Source organism: Paroedura picta, chromosome 3, assembly GCF_049243985.1.
Source record: "Paroedura picta isolate Pp20150507F chromosome 3, Ppicta_v3.0, whole genome shotgun sequence".
Taxonomy (NCBI): domain Eukaryota; kingdom Metazoa; phylum Chordata; class Lepidosauria; order Squamata; family Gekkonidae; genus Paroedura; species Paroedura picta.
The window spans coordinates 80,937,448-80,963,751 of NC_135371.1; the positions used below are offsets into that span (position 1 = coordinate 80,937,448).

The 26,304-nt window shown below is 47.2% G+C and overlaps 1 protein-coding gene across 1 annotated transcript in view; it reads left to right on the top strand.

The window, feature by feature from the left end:
• The window catches only part of CCDC69 (coiled-coil domain containing 69), an 82,639-nt gene that overhangs the window by 44,963 nt on the left and 11,372 nt on the right, over positions 1-26,304 (top strand). Inside the window, exons 3-6 of the mRNA XM_077326530.1 lie at positions 8,436-8,605; positions 8,883-8,970; positions 15,823-15,896; positions 16,633-16,734. Coding sequence (XP_077182645.1) covers positions 8,436-8,605; positions 8,883-8,970; positions 15,823-15,896; positions 16,633-16,734 — 434 coding nt within the window. The remainder of the gene's footprint in view (positions 1-8,435; positions 8,606-8,882; positions 8,971-15,822; positions 15,897-16,632; positions 16,735-26,304) is intronic.

The window sequence follows — 26,304 nt, forward strand, 5'->3', positions numbered from 1 at the left end:
TCTTTGAAGGATTGAGCTTCAGACGACTCTGCTTGAGCCATCTCATCACTGCTTCTAGGCAGCTGGCTAATACTTCTGGGGGAGAGTCAGGACGGCCATCCATCAGGAGGAGGAGCTGGGTGTCATCTGCATATTGATGGCAACCCAGTCCAAACTTCCGTACCAGTTGTGCAAGAGGGCGCATAAAGATGTTGAATAGGATAGGAGAGAGGACCGCTCCCTGTGGGACTCCACAAGTAAGTTGTCGGCGGTCTGATGTTCTTTCTCCTATTGCTACCCTCTGTCCACGATTCCGGAGGAAGGAGATCAGCCATTGAAGGGCTTCCCTCGTATTCCGGCATCGATGAGGCGGCAAGCTAGTAGCTCATGGTCGACTGTGTCGAACGCTGCTGAGAGGTCTAGTAGTATCAGCAGTGCTGACCCGCCTCGGTCCAACTGGCGATGGACGTTGTCCATCAGGGCAACTAGCACTGTCTCTACCCCATGGCCAGGCCGGAAACCTGACGGATGGGTCTAGGACCGAAGCTTCTTCCAGGTATTCCGTCAGTTGGTTTGTAACTGCCCTTTCAATCATCTTCCCCAGAAACGCTAAATGCGAGACGGGTCTGTAATTGTTAGGCTCTCACGGATCTAGAAATGTTTTTTTCAGCACTGGGCGTACCACAGCCTTTTTCAATCCCTCCGGGAATTCTCCCGTTGTGAGAGATAGGTTGATTATCTCCCAGAGGGGGCCCTTTATCCTTATGTTAGCAGTTTTTAAGAGCCAGGATGGGCAAGGGTCTAGTGGCCATGTGGTTGGCCTTGCTGTTGCTAGTATCCTGTCTACTTCGGTCAGCGTGAGTCGTAAGAAGTTACTCATAGTTTTCTCCAAAGACGGCCAAGGGGCCTCTAGTTCACTATGTATCTAAGGTTGGTGGGAGGTCGTGGTGGAGTGTCGAGATTTTATCTGCAAAATGACTCGCAAATGCCTCACAGCTGATGTCCAATTGGCTACTGTTTTGTTGCCCTTCAGCCAGGGCAGTGAGGGATCGAACTACCTTAAACAATTGAGCCGGGCGTGAGTCTACAGATGCGATGGTAGCTGAGTAAAAATTGCGTTTTACTGACTTCACCGCCATCTCATAGGCCTTCATCTGCATTCTATAAGATGTTCTCGAGGCTTCGTCACGAGTCTTCCTCCAAACTCACTCTAGCCGTCTCAGTTCCCGTTTCTTGTTGCGAAGCTCCTCGGTGTACCAGGGAGCCCGCTTGAGACAGGGCCGGAGAGGGCGTCGGGGAGCTATCTAATCAATGGCAGTCAGCAGTCTGTCATGCCAGTCGTTGACCAGGCCATTGAGAGAAGTGCCGGGAGGCATTGGTTCCCGCAGAGCGTTCAGGAATCCAATTGGATCCATAAGTCTCCGCGGGCGAGCTAAAATTTGCTCGGCGCCCAACTGAGGAGGGGGTGGTAGCCTTAGCTGAGCCTTCAGGGCATAGTGGTCTGACCATGGCACGGCAGTTGCCGTGACCAAATCCACATTCAGACCTACGCCAAAAATAAGATCCAGGGTGTGGCCTGCCTGATGGGTGGGGCCAACAACAAATTGCGAGAGCCCTAGTGTCGCCATGGTTGACACCAGGTCCTGCCCAATTCTAGAGGACGGTAGCTCAGCATGGACGTTAAAGTCCCCCAGAATTAATAGGCTGGAGAACTGTAGCGTCCAGGCCGCCACCGCCTCTAGCAGGACAGGCAGAGCATCTGGCGGTGCATTGGGTGCGCAGTACACTAGCCAGATGGCCACGCTCTCGATTGATCCCCATCCGAGGCCAACACATTCAATGCCTGGTATTGATGGCACAGGAAGGGCCCTGAAGGAGAAAGCCTCTCAGGTCAGGATTGCCACCCCTCCTCCCCGTCCCGCTGTCCGTGACTGGTGGAGGACAGAGAACCCGGCAGGGACTAGATCTTTGAGGGCAACTGTTTCACCCTCCCTGGTCCAGGTTTCTGTCACGCACGCCAGGTCTGCTCTTTGCTCTGCAAAGTAGTTTTGCAGGGTAGAGTTTTTGTTGTTTATTGACCGGGCGTTGCACAGCACCAGTGTCAGAGGCGGGTTGTTTACCTTAGCCTCCACCCTAGTGTTGCGAGGGATGGGGCGGAGTCTGGAGGGGGCTTGAGTATGGGTGGTTTTTGGGCCCCTGGGTTTGATGTATCTCCACCATCCGCTGTCCCTGCCTTTTCCCCTTATTATTGGGATCCCTGACCCTATTGGGGCCCCTGCTTTTTCATCCTCAGTCTTTTTAAACTTTCTGAGCTCCATGGACACTGTTGGCTTTTGTTCTAGCTAGGGTTGTTGTTGAAACCCCGGTTCTGTGCTCTTTTTTGTTCTAGTTGTATGTGTAATTTTTGTGTGTCTGTGGAAGGTTGGCCATGATCACTGTTATGGTATCTCACGGCTTCCTGGTTCCACTTGTGTGTAGTTATGTGTTGGGTGTAGGGTGTGTATTGTTACGTGTGTCTGGAGGGTGGTCCTGATCGCCTGTTGTGGCACCTCAGGGTTGCCAGTCCAGGGGTGTGTAGTGTGTGTGGTGTGTATGTAATCTGTGTGTTATTTCATGCTGGGTTGGGGCTGATAGGTTTATGAATCGGGTGGGGCTCAGTTGGGTTGTTAGGATTGTTGGTGGTTGGGGGTGAATTATTAGGTTGGTGGTTTGGTTGATTGGATTAATTACTTCAGGCTGGGATTGGGTAAATCAATTGATGGAGATTAGTTGTTTAATTGGTAGTGTTAATTGTTCAGGTGAGTTTGGGCTGAATCAGCTTATGGTATTTAATTATGTTGGGTTGGGATAGATCACTTGGTGGTTGGGTTGGGATAGGTGAATTGGTGGTTGGGTTGAGATAGACCAGTTGGTGGTAGTAACTGTTTTTGGTGGGTAAAGGTGTTAATTCTATATGGAATGAATCAGAATTAATTAATTAATTGTATTGGTTTGGAATAGATCAGTGGGTGGTGATTTATTACTTTGCCTGGGTAGGTGGGTGGGAGTATTGATTTAATTGGTTGGGTAGGTGGGCGGAGGTGTTAATTGGCTGGGTAGGTGGGTGGGGGTATTAATTTTATTGGCTGGGTAGGTGGGTGGAGGTGTTAATTTAATTGGCTGGGTAGGTGGGTGGAGGTGTTAATTTAATTGGCTGGGTAGGTGGGTGGGGTGTTAATTTCATTGTCTGCGTAGGTGGGTGGGGTGTTAATTTAATTGGCTGGGTAGGTGGGTGTGGTATTAACTTAATTGGCTGGGTAGGTGGGTGGGGTGTTAATTTAATTGGCTGGGTAGGTGGGAGGGGGTGTTAATTTAATAGGCTAGGTAGGTGGGTGGGGGTATTTATTTTTATTGGCTGGGTAGGTGGGCGGAGGTGTTAATTTAATTGGCTGCGTAGGTGGGTGGGGTGTTAATTTAATTGGCTGGGTAGGTGGGTGGAGGTGTTAATTTAATTGGCTGGGTAGGTGGGTGGAGGTGTTAATTTAATTGGCTAGGTAAGTGGGTGGGGGTATTTGTTTTTATTGGCTGGGTAGGTGGGCGGAGGTGTTAAATTAATTGGCTGGGTAGGTGGGTGGGGGGTATTAATTTGATTGGCTGGGTAGGTGGGTGGAGGTGTTAATTTAATTGGCTGGGTAGGTGGGTGGAGGTGTTAATTTTATTCGCTGGGTAGGTGGGTGGAGGTGTTAGTTTAATTTTGGCTCAATCAAATGTGGGTTGGTAGTTGGTGAATGGATTGGGGCTAATCTCTTTCCCTCTCTCCCCCCCCCCCTTTTTGATTATAGAATGTTATCCCTCTCCTTCTTCGTTGAGATAGATCAGTTGGTGGTAGTAAACTGTTTTTGGTGGGTAAAGGTGTTAATTTTATTTGGGATGGGTCAGAATTAATTAATTGTGTTGGTTTGGGATAGATCAGTTGGTGGCGATTTATTACTTTGGCTGGGTAGGTGGGTGGAGGTATTGATTTTATTGGCTGAGTAGGTGGGTGGAGGTGTTAGTTTAATTCGGGCTCAATCAGGCTCAATCAATGTGGGTTGGTAGTTGATGAATGGATTGGGGCTAATCTCTTTCCCTTTCCCCCCCTTTTTTTGAATATAGAATGTTATCCCTCTCCTTCTTCCCCCCCCTTTCCCCCCCCTTTTTCTCCCCCCCTCCTGTTTCCTCCCTTCTTTCCTCTGTCTTTTTCCCTTCTCCCCCCCTTTTCTTGTGCACATCACAGTATTCCCGCCTGATTCCCCCCCCCCCAGTTGCTGGTAGTTTGGTTGGTGTCTTCCTCTTTTTCTTGCTCTCTCTCCCTCCCCTCCCCTCCTCCCCTCTGTCTTCTCGGTGTACAGTTTTTCCCCACTTGATTTATTCCCGCCCAATTTATTCCCGCTCAATTCTAGCAGTTCGTTGGTGTCCCTTCCCTCTTCTTGGAGCAAGTTATGTCTGTTTGTGACCTTCTCCCTCCCCCCCTCGCTTGATTTTCTTCCCGCACAGTTTATTCCCGCTCAATTTCTAGCATTTCGTTTGACGACCCTTCCCCCCTCTGGGAACAATTATGTCTGTTTGTGGCTTTTCCCCTCCCCCTCGTAGAGATATTATTCCCACTCAGAGTCTCTAATAACCTGTTTGACATTCCGTTTGTGTATTCCTCCCTCTTCCTTATAGGTAGATTAGATTGATGACTGTTTGTGATTTCCTCCCTTATAGAGAGAAGCCCCCCCCCAAGGGTTTCGTACTTCACTTTTCTTCTTTGTTTGACTCTGTGAGTGTTCCTTTCTTTTTTCCTTTTCCCTCTCCTTACTCACACACCGAACGGCTAGAGTGAGGGTCTGCGGTGCTGCGATGATGGGCAGCTGCAGCAGAGTCCAGTGATGGTGGGCAGGTTTTTGCAGAGGGGTCCGGGCACGGGTGGTGAGCGCGGCGCGGTAGTGGCGGAGCAGCCTCAGTGAAAGATCTCGGTTCTCTTCGGCGGCCGGTGGAGTATGACGGCCTCCGGTTGCTAGCGTGGCGCGGGCGGCGGCTACGGGTGGCAGGTGCAGCGCGGCGGCGGCAAGCTGTGGCAGTCCGTCTCTGTTCGAGCGGTGGCTGCGGGTGGCGGGTGCGGGCGGTGGTCGCAGGCACTGGCGGTGGGTCTGATGCAGTAGCGGTTGGCAGGCTGTGGCCGAGGCTCCGGTTTTGTTTGGGCAGCTGCGGAAGGGTCCCTTTGCAGCGGGCGGTCTTTGCTTTCGCGCTGACAGGCTGCTTTGGGTGATCGGCTCCTTCTGGCTGCCTCAGTGATCTTTGGGCGCCTCCAGCCGTGGGGCAGCTCGCGGCCAGTAGACTGCCAGTGGCCGTTGCCCAGCTGTTGCTGTTCCTTTTCCTCTGTATTATTTTAGTTGATTTAGTTGATTCCCTTACCGTTTCTGTCTTTCTTTGTTGTTTTTCTTACTTGTTATTGCTTCTTGCTTCTGTTTGTGGAGGTTTTGGGTTTCGTTCTGTTGCTTTCCCTCGGATTTTTGTGGCTAAGTTGGTGGGGTTCTTTCTTATTTTATTTTATTTTTTGTCTGATCAAATTTGGGTGCTTTTTTGGCGGCTATTCTTGGGCTGGGCCTGTTTAGTTTCGGGAGCAGTCTGATTTCATGACTGCTCCGGCCGCCATCTTGGTAAAAAAAAAAAAATTAAAATGATGATGATGATATCCGTTCAGTCGTGTCCGACCCTTGGCGATTATATAGGAAAGTCTTTGCCATGCATCCCTGTCTGAGACTGCTTCTTTTAGTTGGTACATGGTCATCCCTGAATCAGCTTTAATCATGTCGAGCCAGCAGATCCTTTGGTGACCACGTTTCCTTTTACCACTGACCATGCTGAGCATTAATGATTTCTCCAATGAGTTTGATCGCATGATGTGTTCAAAGTAAGTGAGCTTTAGCCATAATATCTTGCCTTCTAATGACATAGTTGGTTTGTTCTTCTCTAAAACTATCTTGTTGGTAACTTTGGCTGGCCATGGTATTCGCAGCATTCGTTTCCAACACCATAATTTGAAAGCATCTATTTTTCTCCTGTCTTTTTTCTTCAGGGTCTAGCTTTGGCATCCATAGCTTGTTATGGGGAAGACAATGGCGTTGACTAGCCAGCACTTTGTATTAAGTCTCATATCCTTATCTTTATACCGCTCCTGCAGAGCGGTCTAAATAAAATGCTAAGGGCTAAAGGGGAGGAAAAAGGGCGGGCCCTGTCTGGGATAAAAACTTGGAGGGCCCAGTCAGGAGCCGCAAATTGGCTCCTGATTGGTCCCTCCAAGTGTCAATCCAGGGCCAAGTGGCCAATCACGTGGCTCCCCATTGGCTGGTTGGCCCAGCCTCGCCTGGGCTGGCCGGGGAGTCGCCGCAGCAAGCGAAGAGCCTTCACCACTGGTGAGTACCCGAGGGGCGACCAGGGGGTAGGGAATGGCTTCCACGCGGTTAAAAGAGCAGGCCCAGCGTGTCGGAGACGCACAGGGCCTGCTCCTTTCACTGTGCTGAAGCCAGCGATCGTGGGGGGGGTGTTTCAGTGCGGGGGGAGCCTGGGGGAAAGGCTTACCCCCCTTCTGTCGAGCAGCCCCCCCTCCGCGCTACCCTCTGCCGCCCCTTCCAAGCCCACCCACTCACCCACCCACCCTTCGCTACTTCACCCTCCCCCAAAACAACCTTCCCCACACCCTTCCTCCAACCCCTGCCTCGTTCCCTTCAAGCTACCCCCTACCTGCCTCCCTTCCTTTCATCCTTCCTCCCAGCATTCTCTTTCTCCTTGCTCCCTTCCTCCCTCCCTTCCTTCCTCCCTCCCTCCCTTCCTCCTTCCTTGCTTAATTTCTCTCTCTCCCCTATCTGCCTCTATCTCTCAGCCTCTTTCTCTCCGTCTTCCTTCCCCTCTTTCTTTCTTTCCCACCTCGCTAGCACCCGCTGTATTTTGCCTATAGCGGGCTTAATATCTAGTCTTTCCATATTCGGTTCATGCTTAACATTGCGTTCCAGCCCAGTGTTATTCGCCGTTTTCATTTCATGGCTGCATCCACCACTTTGATTGATCATAGAACCACGAAATATGAAATCATCAATACATTCTATGTTCTCATTGTCAATCGTGACTTTGGTGCTACTGCCAGTAGTTGCCATAATCTTGGTCTTTTTGATATTTAGGTATAGTCCCATCTGTTCACTTTCTTCTTTTAGTCTCTTTATCAGGGTCTTCAGATCACGCTCCGATTCAGCAAGGAGTGTTGTATTATATGCATAGCGGAGATTATTGATGTTACGACCTCCTATTTTGACTCTGCTCACAGATTCTTCCAGATTAAGCTTCCACATTATTACTTCTGCATAAAGGTTAAAAAGAAAGGGTGATAAGATACACCCTTGTCTCACTCCTTGGCAGACCTTGAACCAATCAGTGTCTCCATATATTGGTCATACTGTGGCCTCCTGGTCAGTGTACAATGAACTGACGAGGCGGGTTAAGTGGGACGACACTCCCAATTCATGTAAGGCATCCCATAGCTTCTTGTGATCAACACAGTCAGACGCTTTAGAATACTCAATAAAGCATAGATAGATGGCCTTTTGATATTCATGTTTTTTTTTTCAAGAATCCAGCACAAATTTGCAATGCGGTCTCGGGTGCCACAACCATGTCGAAAACCAGCCTGGACATCTGGTAGCTGAGCATCAATGGTTGATTTGAGATGGTTCCGAATGATCTTCAATAAGATTTTACTCGCATGGGAGATCAGGGCTATAGTTTGATAATTTGAGCAGATGCGAGTATCACCTTTCTTTAGTAACAGGATAAAAATGGACCTTTTCCAGTCTATTGCCCATGTGCCAGTTTCCCAGACTTTTTGGCATAATCTTGTGATTGCTGCTGGTGGAGCAGATCTGAGTAGTTCCACTAGAATGGTATCTATACCAGGAGCCTAAGTATTTGGGAGCTGTTTCAGAGCCCAGATCACTTCTTCCAGTATAGGCAGTTCCAATTCGTGTCGGGTGTTTTTGGCTGGTGACTGAGGCACCTTGGTGTTTGCATATAATTCTTCTGCATATTGTTGCCATCGATCCTTGATGTTGGCTTGGTCAGACAAGCCTTTTCCATTCTTGTCTTTGATGGTCACTTTACGAGCAGTGAAAGTGCTCCGGACTTGTTTCACCTGAGCAAAGAGGCTTCTGGGGCGGCCTCTAGTACACCCCTCTTCCAGTTGCTGCTCATTAACTCAAGAATCCCTGTTCAGCAGCAACCTGGAGCCACCCAGGGTCTTGCCCTGTCCATTGCCCATTTAAAGGTTGCCGAAGTTATATTCTTCTCAGGCTATGAACTGCTCTTCTCAGTTTGGAGGGTGGGGGGAGGAGGAATAGAATGAGCATTGTCTGTGGACCTTTAAATCATTAGCTGACTTGTTTCCCTCCTCCTTGAACATATAGCCAATGCAGCACATGTGTATGAAGAAGCAGAGAAAGAGAAGGCAGAGCTGCTGGAGAAGCAGAGGAGCAGGATCACCAATCTCCATCAACAAGACCAGGAAAAGAAAGAATCTCTGAAGAATGCTCACCGAGCTGAGAATGAGAAGCTTAGTCTAGAAGTTAAAAGCCAGGTTGGAATTTCACCGTTCTCTTTTGTCATGATTTTGCTCTCACCATGTCTGATGGAATGTCATCAACACTCCCGTAGCGTTTTGTATTTCTTCCCTGGGACTGATATTCATCAGCACTGTGTGGGAGTGATAGTAATGGCCTTTGAGAACAGTGTACATCAGATCAAGTTATTTAAATCATTGACCTAATGGAAAGCAATAGCAGGATAGAAGAGTGTGGGTCTTTTGTTAACATTATGAAACCCCACATTATTTATACTTTTTCCCATTTTCTTAGGTGGAAAAGGAGAAGGATTTAGAATGTAGACAGCAGATCTCTGAGCAGTGTGAATTGCTGAAGAGGGAGCAGGAAAAGAGGCTGCAAGGTGAGTCCAGAATTTGTGTGTTAACTTACATATACTGCTAAACTCAACACAGAACCATTGTTTCTTGCCTTTTCCTCTTCCAAGCCCTATATCCATTGTCATGTTTAAAGAGCACTGGGTTAAGGCATCCCATGATGTTGTAAGTGTTGCCTTTATACTTAACAGAGATTCAGTGATATGAACATCTGGATAGCAGGCAGATATTCATGGTCTCAAAGTCCTTATCAGGGAAAAAAGAAGCACCTCTAGATGATGTTTAGTCAGTGTTGTTATTTACATTTGCTTCTCTCTTGTCATCAACTAGGGAACCCATGGCAGTGTTCATAACGTTTCCGGGAGGTCACCCAGGAAAACGGTGACCAGATCATACCATGGCTAATTCTTCAAGGAACACCAGGGTTGTGGTGTGGAGGCAAGCAATGGCAAACATCACTAAACATCTTTAAACAGCCCCGTGGCGCGGAGCGCCACATACTGAATAAAGCAGTAAGGGCACTGTGGGAGGAGTTAGGGCGGGCCCTGTCCGGGATAAAAACTCGGAGGGGCCAATCAGGAGCCGCAAAGCGGCTCCTGATTGGCCCCTCCAAGTGTCCATCCCGCCCCAAGCAGGCAAAGCTTCAGCCGAGCCGCGGAGACAGCCATGGGTGAGAGGTTGGCCGCGCAGCCTTCTCCCAGCCGGCGGAGCGGCCTTGCGGCGTCGTAGACGCCGCTCCGCCGCTCCGCCGGCTGGGAAAAGGCTTGGGAGAGCTTCGGGGGGCGGGGGGGCCTGGCCGCCTTCTCCCAGCCGGCGGAGCGGCCTCGCGGTGTCTACGACGCCGCGAGGCCGATCCGCCAGCCGGGAGAAGGCTTGTGGGGGGGACGAAAAAGGCTCCCCAAGCCCCGGGGAGCTTTTATTCGCAACGGGGGGAGGGAAGGAAAAAGGATCCCCAAGCACCAGGGAAGGCCTTCCCGGGGGCCTGGGGAGCTTTTTTTCGCAACAGGGGGGAAGGAAAAAGGCTCCCGAAGCCCTGGGGAAGGCGCTCCGCGGCTCGCAGAGCCGCGGAGCGCCTTCCCTGGGGCCTGGGGAGATTTTTTCCAAATCGGGGGGTGGGGGGAGAAAACAGCTCCCCAGGCCCCTAGCGGCCCGGCACACGCCGCCTCTGTAAAGAAAATGGCCGCCAGCCAGAAGACGCCACCAGGGAGCCCACCCACTCAACGGTAAGCCATCTTTTATTCTGCCCCAGTCTGCTAGCGCCCATTGTATTTTGGATACAATGGGCTTTTTGACTAGTATCTATATAATTGTTGTTAGGTGCAAAGTCGTGTCCGACCCATATATTGTTGTTAGATGCAAAGTCGTGTCTTTGGGTCGGACACGACTTTGCACCTGTGTTTCAACACAGAAATCAGATTGACTATGTACTCTGCAGCCAAAGATGGAGAAGTTCTATACAGTCAGTAAAAAAAAGACCAGGAGCTGATTGTGGTTCAGATCATCAGCTTCTTGTTGCAAAATTTAGGCTGAAATTGAAGAAAGTAGGGAAAAGCACTAGGCCACTCTGGTATGAACTAAATCATATTCCCGACGAATATACAGTAGAGGTGACAAATAGATTTAAGGAATTAGATCTGGTAGACAGAGTGCCTGAAGAACTATGGAGGTTCGCAACATTGTACAAGAGGTAGCAACTAAAACCATCCCAAAGAAAAAGAAATGCAAGAAATCAAAATGGCTATCTGAGGGAGCTTTACCAATAGCTAAAGAGAGAAGGGAAGTGAAAGACAAGGGAGAAAGAGAAAGATACACCCAACTGAATGCAGAATTCCAGAGAAAAGCTAGAAGAGATAAGAATGCCTTCTTAAATGAACAGTGCAAACAAATAGAAGAAAACAATAGAATGGGGAGGACCAGAGATCTTTTCAGGAAAATTGGAGCTATGAAGAGAACGTTTCATCCAAAGATGGGTATGATAAGGGACCAAAATGGTAGTGACCTCACAGAAGCAGAAGAGATTTTAAAAAGGTGGCAAAATTATACAGAAGAACTATACAAGAGCGAGCTTAACATCCCTGATAACCACAATGGGGTAGTTACTGACCTGGAGCCAGACATCCTGGAATGTGAAGTCAAATGGGCCTTAGGAAGTCTGAGCAACAATAAAGCTAGTGGTGGTGACAGCATTCCAGTTGAACTATTCAAAATCTTAAAAGACGATGCAGTAAAAGTGCTACACTCAATAAGCCAGCAAATTTGGAAAACTTAACAATGACCACAGGATTCGAAAAGGCCAGTTTACATTCCAATCTCAAAGAAGGGCAATGCCAAAGAATGTTCAAACTACATCACCATTGCACTTATTTCTCATGCTAGCAAAGTTATGCTCAAAATCCTACAAGCTATGCTCCAGCAATATGTGGACCGAGAACTTCCAGAAGTACAGACAGGATTTCGAAGAGGCAGAGGAACTAGAGATCAAATTGCCAACAGATCATGGAGAAAGCTAGGGAGTTCCAGAAGAACATCTACTTCTGCTTCATTGACTATGCTAAAGCCTTTGATTGTGTGGAGCACAACAAATTGTGGCAAGTTCTTACAGAGATGGGAATACCAGAGCATCTTATTTGTCTCTTGAGAAACTTATATGCAGGTCAAGAAGCAACAGTGAGAACTGAACATGGAATCACTGATTGGTTCAAAATTGAGAAAGGAGTTCGGCAAGGCTGTATACTGTCACCTTGCCTATTTAACTTGTATGCGGAGCACATCATGATAAAGGCGGGATTAGAGGAGTCACAAATTGGGATCAAGATTGCAGGGAGAAATATCAACAACCTCAGATATGCAGATGATACCACTCTAATGGCAGAAAGTGAAGAGGAACTAAAGAGCCTGTTGATGCGGGTGAAGGAGGAGAGTGCAAAAGTTGGCTTGAAACTCAACATCAAGGCATCCGGCCTTCTCAATTCCTGGCAAATAGATGGGGAAGAAATGGAGATAGTGACAGATTTTATTTTCCTTGGCTCCAAGATCACTGCAGATGGGGACTGCAGCAAAGAAATTAAAAGACGCTTGCTCCTGGGGAGGAAAGCTATGGCAAATCTAGACAGCATCCTAAAAAGCAGAGACATCACCCTGCCAACAAAAGTGCGTTTAGTCAAGGCTATGGTCTTCCCAGTTGCAATGTATGGCTGTGAAAGTTGGACCATAAGATAGGTTGAGCATCAAAGAATTGAGGCTTTTGAACTCTGGTGCTGGAGAAGACTCTTGCGAGTCCCTTGGACTGCAAGGCGAACAAACCGGTCAGTCCTAGAGGAGATCAGCCCTGACTGCTCTTTAGAAGGCCAGATCCTGAAGATGAAACTCAAATACTTTGGACACCTCATGAGAAGGAAGGACTCCCTGGAGAAGAGCCTAATGCTGGGAGCGATCGAGGGCAAAAGAAGAAGGGGGCGACAGAGAATGAGGTGGCTGGATGGAGTCACTGAAGCAGTCGGTGCAAACTTAAATGAACTCCGAGGAATGGTAGAGGACCGGAAGGCCTGGAGGATCATTGTCCATGGGGTTGCGATGGGTCGGACATGACTTCGCACCTAACTATACACACACACACACACACACACACACGTATGCATTTGCATATACATACTCTCCGGGCGGGTCTTCAAGGTATGGGAGGAAGGTACAAGAGGGCGAGAGGGGTAGAGGTAAAGACTTACCGCGAGCCAAAACAGGGGCAGAGGTGAAAGAAGAAGCCGGCAGCGAGGACAAATACGAGGCATGGGAGAAGGACACTCTGACATACGGCAACTACGAGGCGAGTGAACGCCGGAATGGCAAAGCGTCTGGAGGCAGACCAGAGGAGTCGAGAGCAGAGCAAGTCGTCCAGGAACAGCTGAACCCGCCCAGACTCAGAAGACCGGAAGAGGGGAAAGAGAGATGGGGAACCAACATAAGAGAGACTTACCTGAAGAATGAGGCGATTGGAAGCGCTTCTCAACCAGCCTGAGCAGGGGGAGGAAGGTGAATTGAATTCCAAGGGAGCAACTCAGCTCTCGCTCCCCGGGGAAGGGCCAGGCCGAGGGTGCGGCTGAGGAAGAACCTAGAGGGAGAGAACAGGGTAGAGTGTACCTAGGGAGGACAGAGGAAAAGGGAAACGCCTGAAACCGACAGTGGGGTGTAACAGGGCGGGAAGCTTTAAGTGAAAGAGGCGGGGATACACGGGGGGATAAAAGGGAAGGAGAAAGGAAGGTATGGTGGTGGGTGTTCAGTAGCGTAGATAGAAGGCACGTTGGTGTACTGCTAGAGAAAATAAAAAGAAAAGAAAGAAAAAACACTTACCTGCCTAAAATGACTCCTGGTTTGTGAGTTTACCCCACCAGTGGGGTGGGTTGTCTTGAGTTGAAGAAGGGCAGAGACCCCAAGATAGGACTTCGGGCCCTTCACATACATACATACATACATACATACATACATACATACATACATACATACATACATACATACATACACCTTTATTGGCATTATAGATAAGAAACGAAATATTAAAAACTAGGGGCCAAGCCCATTGCATTCAGGAATACAACGGATGCTAGATTGGGGTGGTGGTGGTAAAAGAACTCTGCAGATGGCCTCTCTCTCTCCTCAGGACCTGGAAAGGCTGTAGGCAGCTGTTAGGGAACTTACCGGCAGGGGCAGCTCTCACAGAGCAGGGATTTGCAGCCTTCAAACTTCAGATGGAAGTGGAAGTAGGAGGGAGTGGTCAGGGGTGGGGGATAGAAGGTGATTGGCTGGCTGCTGGACAGACAGGCAAGCTGGTTGGAGGAGGAGGCACTCAGGGGCAGGGCAGCTGCCCTGATTGGGTATTAAATGCTAATTGGCACTTAAGCCATGAGACATGCTCATCCTCCAAGGCCTTACCAGAAATATATTATGTGGAACAGATGGTTCATCATAGGTGTATAATTGATCAGGAATTAGAAAAAGCTTTGCATAAAAAGCAAGCTACAGCTGCAGAGATGAAGGACTCTATCCTCAAGCAGGTAACCAGTTAATGACTCATCGGAGACCCAAAATTTTAATGCCAGTAATGGGGGGAAATAGAGCTTGTGATCGAAAGAATGATTAGATCAATGAAGCAGTAGATGGAACATCTACTCAACAGAGTTGGTTGGACAAGAACAGAATCGTTCATTGTGAGGCATGTGACTGTTGTCTGCACTAAAAATCATCAGGGCAGTGGGCCCTCACCCAGTCCGCCTGGATGTCCTTTAAAAATTCCCTTCAATCCGAGCACCCATACTAACTTCAGTGTTTACCATCATTGACTGACATGGAGTAATCCCAGTCTCATGGATGCAAGCAGTAGTCATACCAATTTACAAAAATGCAGCCAACAAGTTCCACTACCTATGGACTGATCAGTCTCCTATCGATAATCAGAAAATTATATGCAAGCCACCTAGCGTGGAGATTTCTCGATTGGATACCTACAGTGGTAGGATTGGAACAGATAGGTTTCACCAAGGGGAAGTCAATCTCTGATCACTGCCTTACTCTTTTCAATCTGGCAGAGAAATACACCAGACACAAGAATGGGAAATTGTATGCAGGCTTTCTGGACCTCAAAACTGCTTTTGACTCATTACAGCGAGCTTGTATCTAGTCTAAACTGGTCTCTGGTTTAAACTGGAAGCTAGATTGTTATTCCTGATACGTGTATAAGCCGAGTTTTTCAGCACATTATTCATACTGAAAAAGTGCTCCTCGGCTTATACGTGGGTATATACGGTAAATGAAATAACAGCCTGCTCCCAGCCAGCCAATCGTTACATTGCTTCTGCAAGCCTCCTGCAAACTGAAGCTTGCTTGCTATGGCTGCTTGTAGGACAGCAACGGTTTGACTGAGGGACTCTGGTCTTTCCCCCCCCCCCCCTTTTGCCTTCACTTCTTCCAAACTATTCTTTTGGTTTCTGTGGGTGGGGTGGGTGTTTCTCCTAATGTTTATTTCTTCTTTTTTCTGAGGGGCAGCATTGTTTGCCTTTTCTTCTTAGGGTTGTGTGTCTTTTAAAAGTTGAGTTTTACAGTTCTTTATTTCAGTGCTTTGTCTGGCGGGGGTGGGGGGGGCACTGTAGCTGTAGTTAGAGTTGTCCATTCTCCCATTTGGGTAGCTGTTGTACTTGTTGTAGGAGGTTGCCAACTTTGGGTACTGTTGTTCTGCTCTGGTTTGCTGGCCCCCTTTTGCACTTACAGAGCTAGTTTGCTGTTTTTTCTTTGAGATAAGTATTTAAAGACATTTAACCTACTGGTGCTCAATTAATGTAAAGTTGCCAGTAACTGCTGCATTTCCCACCCTCGGCTTATATGAGAGTCAATAAGTTTGCCGAGATTTTGTGGTAAAATTAGGTGCCTCGGTTTATATGTGGGTCGGCTTATATGCGAATATATACGGTACCATCCTGAAACATTTTAGAAGCAGTTGTGGGTAGAAGGCTAGCAAATAAGGATTGCGGTACAAGTGGAGGTACAGGGAGATTTATAGATTCAAAACTATGTTTAATGGCTCTTTGCAAACAAAGGGAGATAATGCCAGTGCATACCGAAACCTGCACAAATGCCTCTGTTTTCTAGAGGTTGGTAATGACTCTGCTGCTTGTGAATGTGTTCTTTAGTGAGCCATACTCCCAAGAAGATCATCCATTATGTCTTGGGATAGGTAACCCTAGGTTCTTGTGGAGTAGAGGCTGATCCATATGTTTTTAGATTCTCCACAACCAAGAGAGAGAAAGGTCCCTCTTACAAGCTCACTCTCCTGGGCTATTGCAATAATTTTCCTCTCAGATCTTCTGATCATTTATTTGGTGTTTCCCTTGCAGAGCTCCAGAAAGCAAATGATCAAGAAAAGCTGCTCCTGAGAGAATCCTATGAAAGGTCCCAGTCTTCTTTACAGGTGCCACTGTTGATGCCCCAGATGCAATGCTGCTCATCAAATGCTCAGAGAGAAGATGACATCAATCTTTTAGCTAGGCTTCTACAGCACTACCTTGCATTACCTTACGCCCTTGATTTCATGAGCTCCCAAATAAAATGAATAGTCTTTACAGAGCTTCTTTCTTTAGCCTAGGATATTCCAAGTGAAAGTGTTTCAAAACACAACAACCAGTTTCCATATGATTTATCTCTTGATGTTTCTGCTTCATTTGCTTGTGCAGTTTTTAACTAATGGGAGTCAAGTGGATGGTCTCAAGGTAGTAAGCAGAGCTGGCCTTCATGAATTAAGAACGTTTGAAAGCTATTTTCCACCCACCCCTCAATCCCATGCTCTTCCTCAAATTCAGAATTCCATGTGTGCCATAATAATCTGGTTTTGACCTTTAAAGTCATAAATAGCTGAGGCTACCTGAAGCCTAGACTACCTGAAGGATCACCTCAACCCATATTGACCAATCCAAGACTTTCTTTGGGAACTAACCCTAGCAGAGGTTGAGCTGATGGAAAGCAAGATGGGGGGAGTTTTTTTCAGCTGTTGCTCCGCTACTTGGAACTCCCTAAGAGGAGTTGCGAGTAATTACTTACCTAAAGGTGTTCCAGGTGGGATTGAAGACTTGTATTATTCAAATGGCCTTTGAGTTAGAGCAGGCTTTCTCATGGGCTTATGTTGCTATTTTGCCTTCTCTGTACCACAGGAGATGATTGACAGACTGAGTTCCCAGCTGGCATCCTTCCAAGAGAAAATGAAACGGGTAGAGGAGTCAATCCTGAGCAGAGACTTCAAGAAGCACGTTCAGGTGCTGTAAACTGGTCATAATCTGTTGTGATGACTTTCCTTCCCATTCCATTGACCAAACAAAACAATGTGAGGCATATGTGCATAGTGAAGGATCCAAAGCAGCAGTCCGCAAGCTTTCGCCTGCTGCGAACCGCTGCGGCGTAGTAGGGGGAGAGGGCGGCCCAGGGGCCTGCGCACGCGCGGCAGCCCCAGCGCAAATGCGCATGCGCGGACTGCCGCACATGCGCGTTTGCGCCCGGTAGGGGCGCAAATGCGCGTGCGCGGCAGTACGCGCATGCGCGTTTGTGCCGGCGGCCGCGGCTCCCCCTCCTGGCCCCTCTGGGCTGCCAGCAAATCGGCCGCTAAAGCGGCCGATTAGCTTGCGGCTTGGCAAGCTTCTCTTCCCCACCCTCCCAAAATAAGAAGCTTGCTGGGCCGTGAGCTAATCTGCCGCTTTGGCGGCCGATTTGCTTGCAGCCTGGCGAGCTTCTCGCTTCGGGGGGGGAGGGAAGAAGGAGCCGCGGCCCGGCTCCAAGGCCTTCGCGGCCCGGCGCCAAGGCCTTTGCGGCCCGGCGCCAAGGCCTTCGCGGCCTGGCACCGGGCCGCGGCCCGTGGGTTGGGGACCACTGATCCAAAGAACTGTGTTTGGTGACCATTAAAGGGAGGGGGGTAATACTACTGTTTATATAATTCTCATTCCAGGTAGACACATGGCATTCTCTAACCATGACAACAGTGTCCCCATTTGTTTTAAATGCATTAATTTTAGGCCAAAGTAAGGTTGTTTTGAGTGTAGCCTTTCTTGGACACACACCTTAGTGAGTGTCAGTGAAGCTGAGAGCAATACCATAAGGTATTTAGACCTAGCACAATCACTCAAAGTGGAATGGTCACAGCTGAGACACCAGATTAAGATTCATCCACCCCCTTAAGGAATCAGTGGCCACATCAGCAGAAGATAATGGATAGTTCCAGTGGTGATTGGGGCAGAGAAGTCCTTGAAGGGTAGCTACTGGGCAGCTGGCAGAGGATCTATTGTAGATAGTGGAAGTGACACTTCAGCTAACCCTGGTTAGTACTGCACAGAGGAAGGAATACTAAACCACTTCTGAACATCTCATACCTTGAAAGCCTATGATGAGACAATCCAAAATAAAAAAAAAGATATAGTGCTAGAAGACAGGCGCTCCTGGTCAGATTGCACTGTTCTTAATTAGGTTAAAGCCGAAGGAATGATAATCAGTTATTGATGTGAATGAATGTGAAAGGAAGGTCTGAAGTTGCTTGGCACATACAATAGAGATGTGGAACATGAGAAATATGAATTAAGGTAAGCTTGCAATGATAAAATAATAAATGGAGTGTTTAAACATTGCAATCCTGGAAATGAGTCAACTAAAGGAGGCTGGTTTAGGACATTTTCAGTCAGACAATTACACAATGTTTTTTTCAGGAAATGACAGAGAAGACATGGAATTGCTCCGATTATGAGGCAAGGAAAACACAAGCTATCAGACTATAATGCAAAATGTTACTAAATAACATCGATCAGACATCATGGAAAACATATCAACATAACCAGAGGTCGAGTTATTGCACCAACTAAAGATGCTAAAGAGGAAGAAATTGAAAGCATTTGTGCAAGTGTCCAGGAAGAAATTTATCACACATATAAAGCAGCAGCCCCCAACCTTTTAAAGGCTGGGGGCCACTAGCAGGGGTGGGAGGGAGAGGGCGGCCCGGTGGCGCCGCGCACACGTGGCAGCTCCATGCAAACATGCATGCGCGGAGCTTTCGCACATGTATGTTTGCGCCTGCTAGGGGGGGTAGGGCACATGCGTGACAGTTCTGCGCAAACGTGCAAGTGCAAAGCGGTTGCACATGCGCGTTTGCACCTGCTGACGTGCCAGTGGGTGCAAATGCGCCTGCGCAGAGCTCTGTGCAAGCTCGTTTGAGCCCGCCGGCATGCCGGCGGCCGCACCTCCCTCCACACTAAGTGGTGCTCGCCAGGCCTTAAGTGAAGGACCGTTGAGCGCAATGCTGCAGGGGGGAGGGAGGCACCTCCCTCTTCCCCGCCGCGGCCCGGTAGCGAGGCTTTCACAGCCTACCACCGGGCTACAGACCGGGGGTTGACGACCACTGATCTAAAGAACATATGCTGATGCACAGGTGGCTTGAATGCAAAAGTGGGAAACAAAGTAGAATCAAATTTTTTCAGGAAATTTGGGCTGAGCAGGATTACAGCTGAACATCAAGAAGAAAAAAGTAATGGCTATTGGCTCTATCTCCTCATGGACGGCCGCCCGGACTCTCCCCCAGAACCATTCGCCAGATGTTTGGAAACGGTGACAGAATGGTTCAAGCAGAGTCGGCTGAAACTCAACCCCTCCAAGGCGGAGGTCCTGTAGGGGGCTGGATCAGGAAGCATGCCTGCCCACCCTGGCAGGGATTCAACTTACCATCGCATCCCAAGCCAGGAATTTGGGGGTGACCATTGATACCTTCCTGACTGTGGAGGCACAGGTCAAGAGAGTAGCTGGCTAGGCATATTTCCATCTTTACCAGGCCCGGCTACTAGCACCCTGCCTGTCCCCCAATCACTTAGCCCCAGTGATCCATGCGACAGTCACCTCCAGATTAGATTTCTGTAATTCCCTCTACACGGACCTACCCTTGTCCCTGGTCCAGAAACTTCAACTAGTGCAAAATGCAGCAGCTAGGGTCCTCACTGGCACACCTTGGAGGGCCCATATCCAGCCTGTGCTGAGGCAGCTGCATTGGTTGCCAGTTGCTGCCCGGATACGGTGCAAGGTTTTGGTTTTAACCTTCAAGGCCTTACGCGGGTTGGGACCCACATACCTGAGGGACCGCCTGTCGCCCTATGCCCCCCACAGGGCTTTACGCGCCTAGCCTCAACCAGGTCCAGGGCTTTTTCTGTCCTGGCCCCTACCTGGTGGAATGGGCTGCGGGCCCTGCGGGATCTGTTAGCATTTCGCAGGGCCTATAAAACGGAGCTCTTCCAACAGGTCTATGGTTGAGGCTGGGGTCGGCGAGGTAGATTGTTGCCCCCCCCCCCCGGGGTTCGAAGTGTACACAGCTCCTCTCCGCCTGATTGGTAGGGGGTGGGTGTAGGATTCTTTTTCTCCGCCATGTTGGGAATTTTTAAAGTCTTAACGGGGGTTTTTAATGGGGTTTTAAGACTGTTGTTACCCGCCACAAGCCTATTAGGGAGTGGCGGGAAATAAATCTAATAATCATAATCATAATAATAACACAGTGTCTAGTATACAGAGAAGAAGACCCTGAGAGGGGCAGAAAGAAGACAATTAGATAAGATAATGAGGCTAGCTCCTTCTCTCTACTGTTGAGTGTCATTCCTTGTCTGTCTCTAGATTGCTACTCCTGGGGAAGTTTCTCCCATCTTCTCTGAAGTGCCACATTCACTCTCTCTTCTTTCAGCTAGAGATGTGGTTAGGAATCTTTTTTCTTTTCTGTCAAGTATATTAGTTCTTCCATAAACATTTATCTATTCTTTAATCAGGTTGTGCACCATTCCTTTGTTAATTACTCTGCCAACAACTTAAATATGACAATGAAGAAAGTTAAAATGTTCAAGATTTTCTATTTTAATCCTTGACTCTATCATCAACTTAAAGGGAGTCTGCAACCAAGAAATCAGACGGAGAATGGGAAGGAGCTAGGAAAGATCCTTGAGTGTAGGAATGCATCGCTTGTGACCATAATGAAGTTAATGGCTGTTAATGGTTCAGCATCCTCTTGGAGAAGAGGACCTGTCCTGGGGTCTGTGTTGTTCAATGTATTTATAAATGATTTGGATAAGGGATTGGAGGGGGTAATTAAATTTCCAGATTATACCAAATTGTGAGGGTAGCAAACACAACAGAAGACAGAATCAGGATACAGGATGATCTTAATAGGCCCAAGAACTGGACTAAATTGGATAAAATGAATTTCAATAGGGACAAATGTAAAGTTCTGCATTTATGTGGGAAAAACCATCTACACCAATATAGGATTGAGGAGACTTGTCTTAGCAGTAGTATGTGAGAAAAGGATCTAGGAGTCTTAGTAGACCATGCATTGAACATGAGTCAGCAGTGACTCAGTGGCTAAAAAGGCCTGTATCAAACAGAATGGCATCACTGTGTTCGGTTTGGGGCACCACAGTTGAAGAAGGATGTAGACAAACTGGAGCATGCTCAGAGGAGGGCAACAAAGATGGTGAGGGGTTTGGAGACTAAGATGTATGAGGAAAAGTTTGTGGAACTTGGTCTGTTTAGCCTGGAGAGGAGACGACTGAGAGGGGATCTGATAACCATCTTCAAGTATTTAAAAGGCTGCCATATAGAGGATGGAGCAGAGTTGTTCTCTCTTGCCCTGGAGGAACGGACCAGAACCAATGGGATGAAATAAATTCAGAAGAAATTCTGTCTAAACATCCAGAAGAAGTTCCTGACAGTTGTAGCGGTTTCTCAGTGGAACAGGTTTCCTCGGGAGATGGTAGGTTCTCCATATTTTGAAATTTTTAAACAGAGGCTAGATAGCCATCTGACGGAGAGGCTCATTCTATGTAGGTTCAAGGGGGTGGCAGGTTACAGTGGATGATTGATAGAGTTGTGAGTGTCCTGCATAGTGCAGGGGTTGGACTAGATGACCCAGGAGGTCCCTTCCAACTCTATTATTCTATGACTAGAAATTAAGCTCGCTGTAGGCTGAATCTTAGACAGTCCTGTAGGTAGGTAGGCCCAAGCTGCGTAAAGCCTGAAAAGTCAGAACCCATACCTTGAACTGATCCGGAAGCAAATTGGTAACCAATGAAGTTATTTCAGCAGCGGCTGAACACGAGCCTTCCTGGATGACCTGGTGAGCACTCGTGAAGCCACATTCTGCACCAATTGCAGTTTTAAGGTCAGGGACAAGGGCAGGCCCTTTAATATGGGGCTTAATCAAAACACAGTATTCCATGTTATACTGCCTCCAACCAAGAACTATACTGTGTGCTTTAACTGACATGTAAACCCTTTTTAAAAAGCCAGGTCATGAGTGTGGCTAGTTGCAGCCTGTGAGGCAAAACATTTCACCATGAGAAGGAAAATGGGGATCTGCAGGCCACAGAGACTGAAGTCAGAGGTTTATGTAAGGGAAGGTGGAGGTTCAATATGAGAGAAGCAGGAGACAAATCAGGAATGTAGCTGGATCCGAGAACTAGTGCTCTTGGACAGCTCCAAGGCAGATAACTTGCTCCAACAACCTACATAGTCCCAAGAAGATAGACTGTGAAAATGGCATCAAGTTCATCTAGATGAGAAATAGAACTAATTTTCCCTAAGGGTCTTTTATCATTGCAAGCGTCTGACAGTATTAAATACTGTGAAGTCACTTCTGACTTACGGTGACCCTATGAATGAATGATTTCCAAAATATCCTTTCATGAACACTCTTCAAATTGAGGCCCATGGCTTTCTCAGTTGAGTGTTTCTCATGTTTGGTCGTCGTCTTTTCCTGCTGCCTTCCACTTTTCCAAGCATTAAAGACAATTGTTTTTTCCAGTAAATCTTGTCTTCTCACAACAGCCTTAGTTTGGTCATTTCGGCTTCTAATGAGAGTTCAGGCCTGATGAACTCCAGAATTCACTTATCTGTGTCATGTGCCATGCCTGGCTCATGTCAATTTGGTTGGTTTCTCCCGGGGCTTAAGTCCTACTCCTTAGGGTAGTCCCTCCCTTCTTGCCACATTCAGCGTTTCTCAGCTCTCTGCTCTTCAGAGGGCTCTTTACAGTGTAAATGCGTAATCTGGTGTCCTGGATTGGTATGCATAACAATCCTGCTAACTCACAGCAATCTGCTAGTTCCTCAACACCTGTGTGTTGCCTACACAGATTGTCTCCTGTTTTCACAATGTAAGTAATCAAAAAGAACAGGATGTGGGAATGAGCATTTGTACCCAAAATATGGTTTGGGGTGGGATGTGGGGTTCAGAAGGTATATCAACCCTGGTTTCCTTGAGTAATATTGTCTTCAACAATGATTGCCTGCCTATGATCTCCTTTTGATTGCTTCCTGCTTTTCTTCAATGAAGACTAACTTCAGTTTTATCCCAATGCCTGGGACTCCTGTGTGTTGGTTCTGAGGGAATCTTTGAACTGCACACCTAGGGTTGTAACAATCTGTATGACCCTTTTCCAACCTCACACTGCAAATGAATCAACTTTCTTCATATAAGTTTGCATCCCTGTTCAAGTTTCACACCTATTTGTCGTAATGAGGAATACTATGGCAAGAATTCGAATCATAGAATCATAGAGTTGGAAGGGACCTCCTGGGTCATCTAGTCCAACCCCTGCACTATGCAGGACACTCACAACTCTATCAATCATCCACTATAACCTGCCACCCCCTTGAACCTACATAGAATGAGCCTCTCCGTCAGATGGCTATCTAGCCTCTGTTTAAAAATCTCCAAAGATGGAGACCTCACTACCTCCTGAGGAAGCCTGTTCCACTGAGAAACCGCTCTAACTTTCAGGAACTTCTTCCAGATTTTTAGATGGAATTTCTTTTGAATTAATTTCATCCTATTGGTTCTGGTCCGTCCCTCTGGGGCAAGAGAGAACAACTCTGCTCCATCCTCTATATGGCAACCTTTTAAATACTTGAAGATGGTTATCAGATCCCCTCTCAGTCGTCTCCTCTCTAGGCTAAACAGACCAAGCTCCATCAGCCTTTCTTCATATGTCTTAGTCTCCAAACCCTTCACCATCTTTGTTGCCCTCCTCTGGACATGTTCCAGTTTGTCAACATCCCTCTTCAACTGTATTCTGTTGCTGTCTTCAGTTGTATTTGCTACCCCTCCCAGTTTATTATCGTCTGCAAATTTAATAAGTATCCCGTCTAATCCCTCATCCAGATCATTTATAAATATGTTCAACAACACAGGCCCCAGGACAGATCCTTGGGGTACTCCACTTGTCACTCTTTTCCAAGAAGATGCTGAACCATTAACAAGTACCCTCTGGGTATGATTTGTCAACCAGTTATCGATCCACCTGACAGAATTAGGATCCATACCACATTTTACCAAATTGTCAACAAGAATATCATGTATTTATCAAAAGCTTTACTGAAATCCATATAAACTATGTCCACGGCATTCCCCTGATCCTTTCTCAAAAAAAAAGATAAGGTTGGTCTGACATGACTTGTTCTTGCGAAACCCGTGCTGAGTCTTAGAAATCACAGTTCTCAGTTCCAGATGCTCAAGGACCGCGTTTGATTATTTGTTCCAAAATTTTGCCAGCTACAGATGTCAAGCTGATGGGTCGATAATTACCCGGATCCTCCTTTTTCCCTTTCTTGAATATGGGGACAACATTTGCCCGCCTCCAATCGTCTGGCACCTCACCTGTTCTCCAAAACGTGTCAAAAATAATGGACAGAGGTTCAGAGATGACATCTGCAAGTTCTTTTAGTACCCTTAGATGCAATTCATCTGGCCCACAAGACTTTGTTTCATTTAAAGAAAAACAGGTTTGCTGAATCGTGGAAATTCGGTTGATGTTGTTTACTTGGATTTTAGTAAAGCTTTTGATAAGGTTCCCCATGATTGATAAATTGAAGGACTGCAATCTGGATTTTCAGATAATCAGGTGGATAGGGCGTTGGTTAGAGAACCGCACTCAAAGAGTTGTTGTCAATGGTGTTTCATCTGACTGGAGGGAGGTGAGTAGCGGGGTACTTCAGGGCTCGGGGCTCGGTCCGGTACTTCTTAACATATTTATTAATGATCTAGACAAAGGGGTGGAGGGACTACTCATCAAGTTTGCAGATGACACCAAATTGGGAGGACTGGCAAATACTCCGGAAGATAGAGACAGAGTTCAACGAGATCTGAACACAATGGAAAAATGGGCAAATGAGAACAAGATGCAATTTAATAAAGATAAGTGTAAAGTTCTGCATCTGGGTCAGAAAAATGAAAAGCATGCCTACTGGATGGGGGATCCGCTTCTAGGTAACACTGTGTGTGAATGAGACTTTGGGGTACTTGTGGATTGTAAGCTAAACATGAGCAGATAGTGTGATGCAGCGGTAAAAAAGGCAAATACCATTTTGGGCTGTATCAACAGGGGCATCACATCAAAATCACAAGATGTCATAGTCCCATTGTATACAGCACCAGACCACACCTGGAGTACTGTGTGCAGTTCTGGAGGCCTCACTTCAAGAAGGTCATAGATAAAATTGAAAGAGTACAGAGGAGAGCGACGAAGATGATCTGGGGCCAAGGGACCAAGCCCTGTGAAGATAGGTTGAGGTACTTGGGAATGTTCAGCCTGGAGAAAAGGAAGTTGAGAGGGGACATGATAGCCCTCTTTAAGTATTTGAACGGTTGTCACTTGGTGGAGGGCAGGATGCTGTTTCTGCTGGCTGCAGAGGAGAGGACACGCAGTAATGGCGTTAAACTCCAACGATATAGGCTAGATATCAGGAAAAAAAATTTCACAGTCAGAGTAGATCAGCAATGGAATACGCTGCCTAAGGAGGTGGTGAGCTCCCCCTCACTGGCAGTCTTCAAGCAAAGGTTGGATACACACTTTTCTTGGATGCTTTAGGATGCTTTGGGCTGATCCTGCGTTGAGCAGGGGGTTGGACTAGATGGCCTGTAGGACCCCTTCCAACTCTATGATTCTATGTGTTTGTGGACTGCTTCAACAGTAATCCTTGGCCACCATTCCTGTCCCCCCATATTATGTTACCTTTTTGCCACATTGAGCACTATTTCCCTCACAAGAGAAGACTGAGGAGAAATAGGAGTTAAGCAGTTCAGCCCTCTCTTCATCATGGTATAATTTCATTTTCTTGTCCTTGCAGTGGTCCTATGGTGTCCCTATTCTTTTTCTTGCTTGAAATATAACTAAAGAAGCCTTTTCTGTTATGTTTAGCATTTCTTGGTAGCCTAAGCTTTTCTAACACTCCCCCTACAATTATTGGTTATTTGTTTATACTCCTCTTTGGTAATAAGGCCTTCCTTCGACTTCCTAAATGACTCTTTTTTATTCCTCAAATCTTTTGACAACTGCTTATGGAGCCAACTTGGCTTCCTTAGACTCCTTCCATCTTTTCTCCTCAAGGGAATTGTTTGTGATTGAGCCTTCAGTATTTCACTTTTAAGAAACTCCCAGACTTCTTGGATTCCCATCTCTTTAAGTCTTTCTGACCACAGGACTCTATGCAACATATCTTTAAGTCTGTGAAAATCAGCTTTCCTGAAGGCCAGTCTATACGTTCGACTACGTAAAGGTTTTCTCTTTCCCACGATTGAAAATTCCAAAAGCACATGGTCGCTGCTACCAAGTGTGCCCACTACTTCCACCTCATCTACCAGTTCTTCCCTATTGATGAGAATCAAGTCTAAAATAGAGCCCCTGGTTCCCCTCTCTACTTTCTGGGAAATGAAGCTGTCAGCAAAACAAGTTAAGAATTTAACGGCGTCTGTATTTTTAGCAGAGTTGGTCTTCCAACAGATATCTGGGTAATTGAAGTCACCCATGACCACTGTTTCCCCCCTT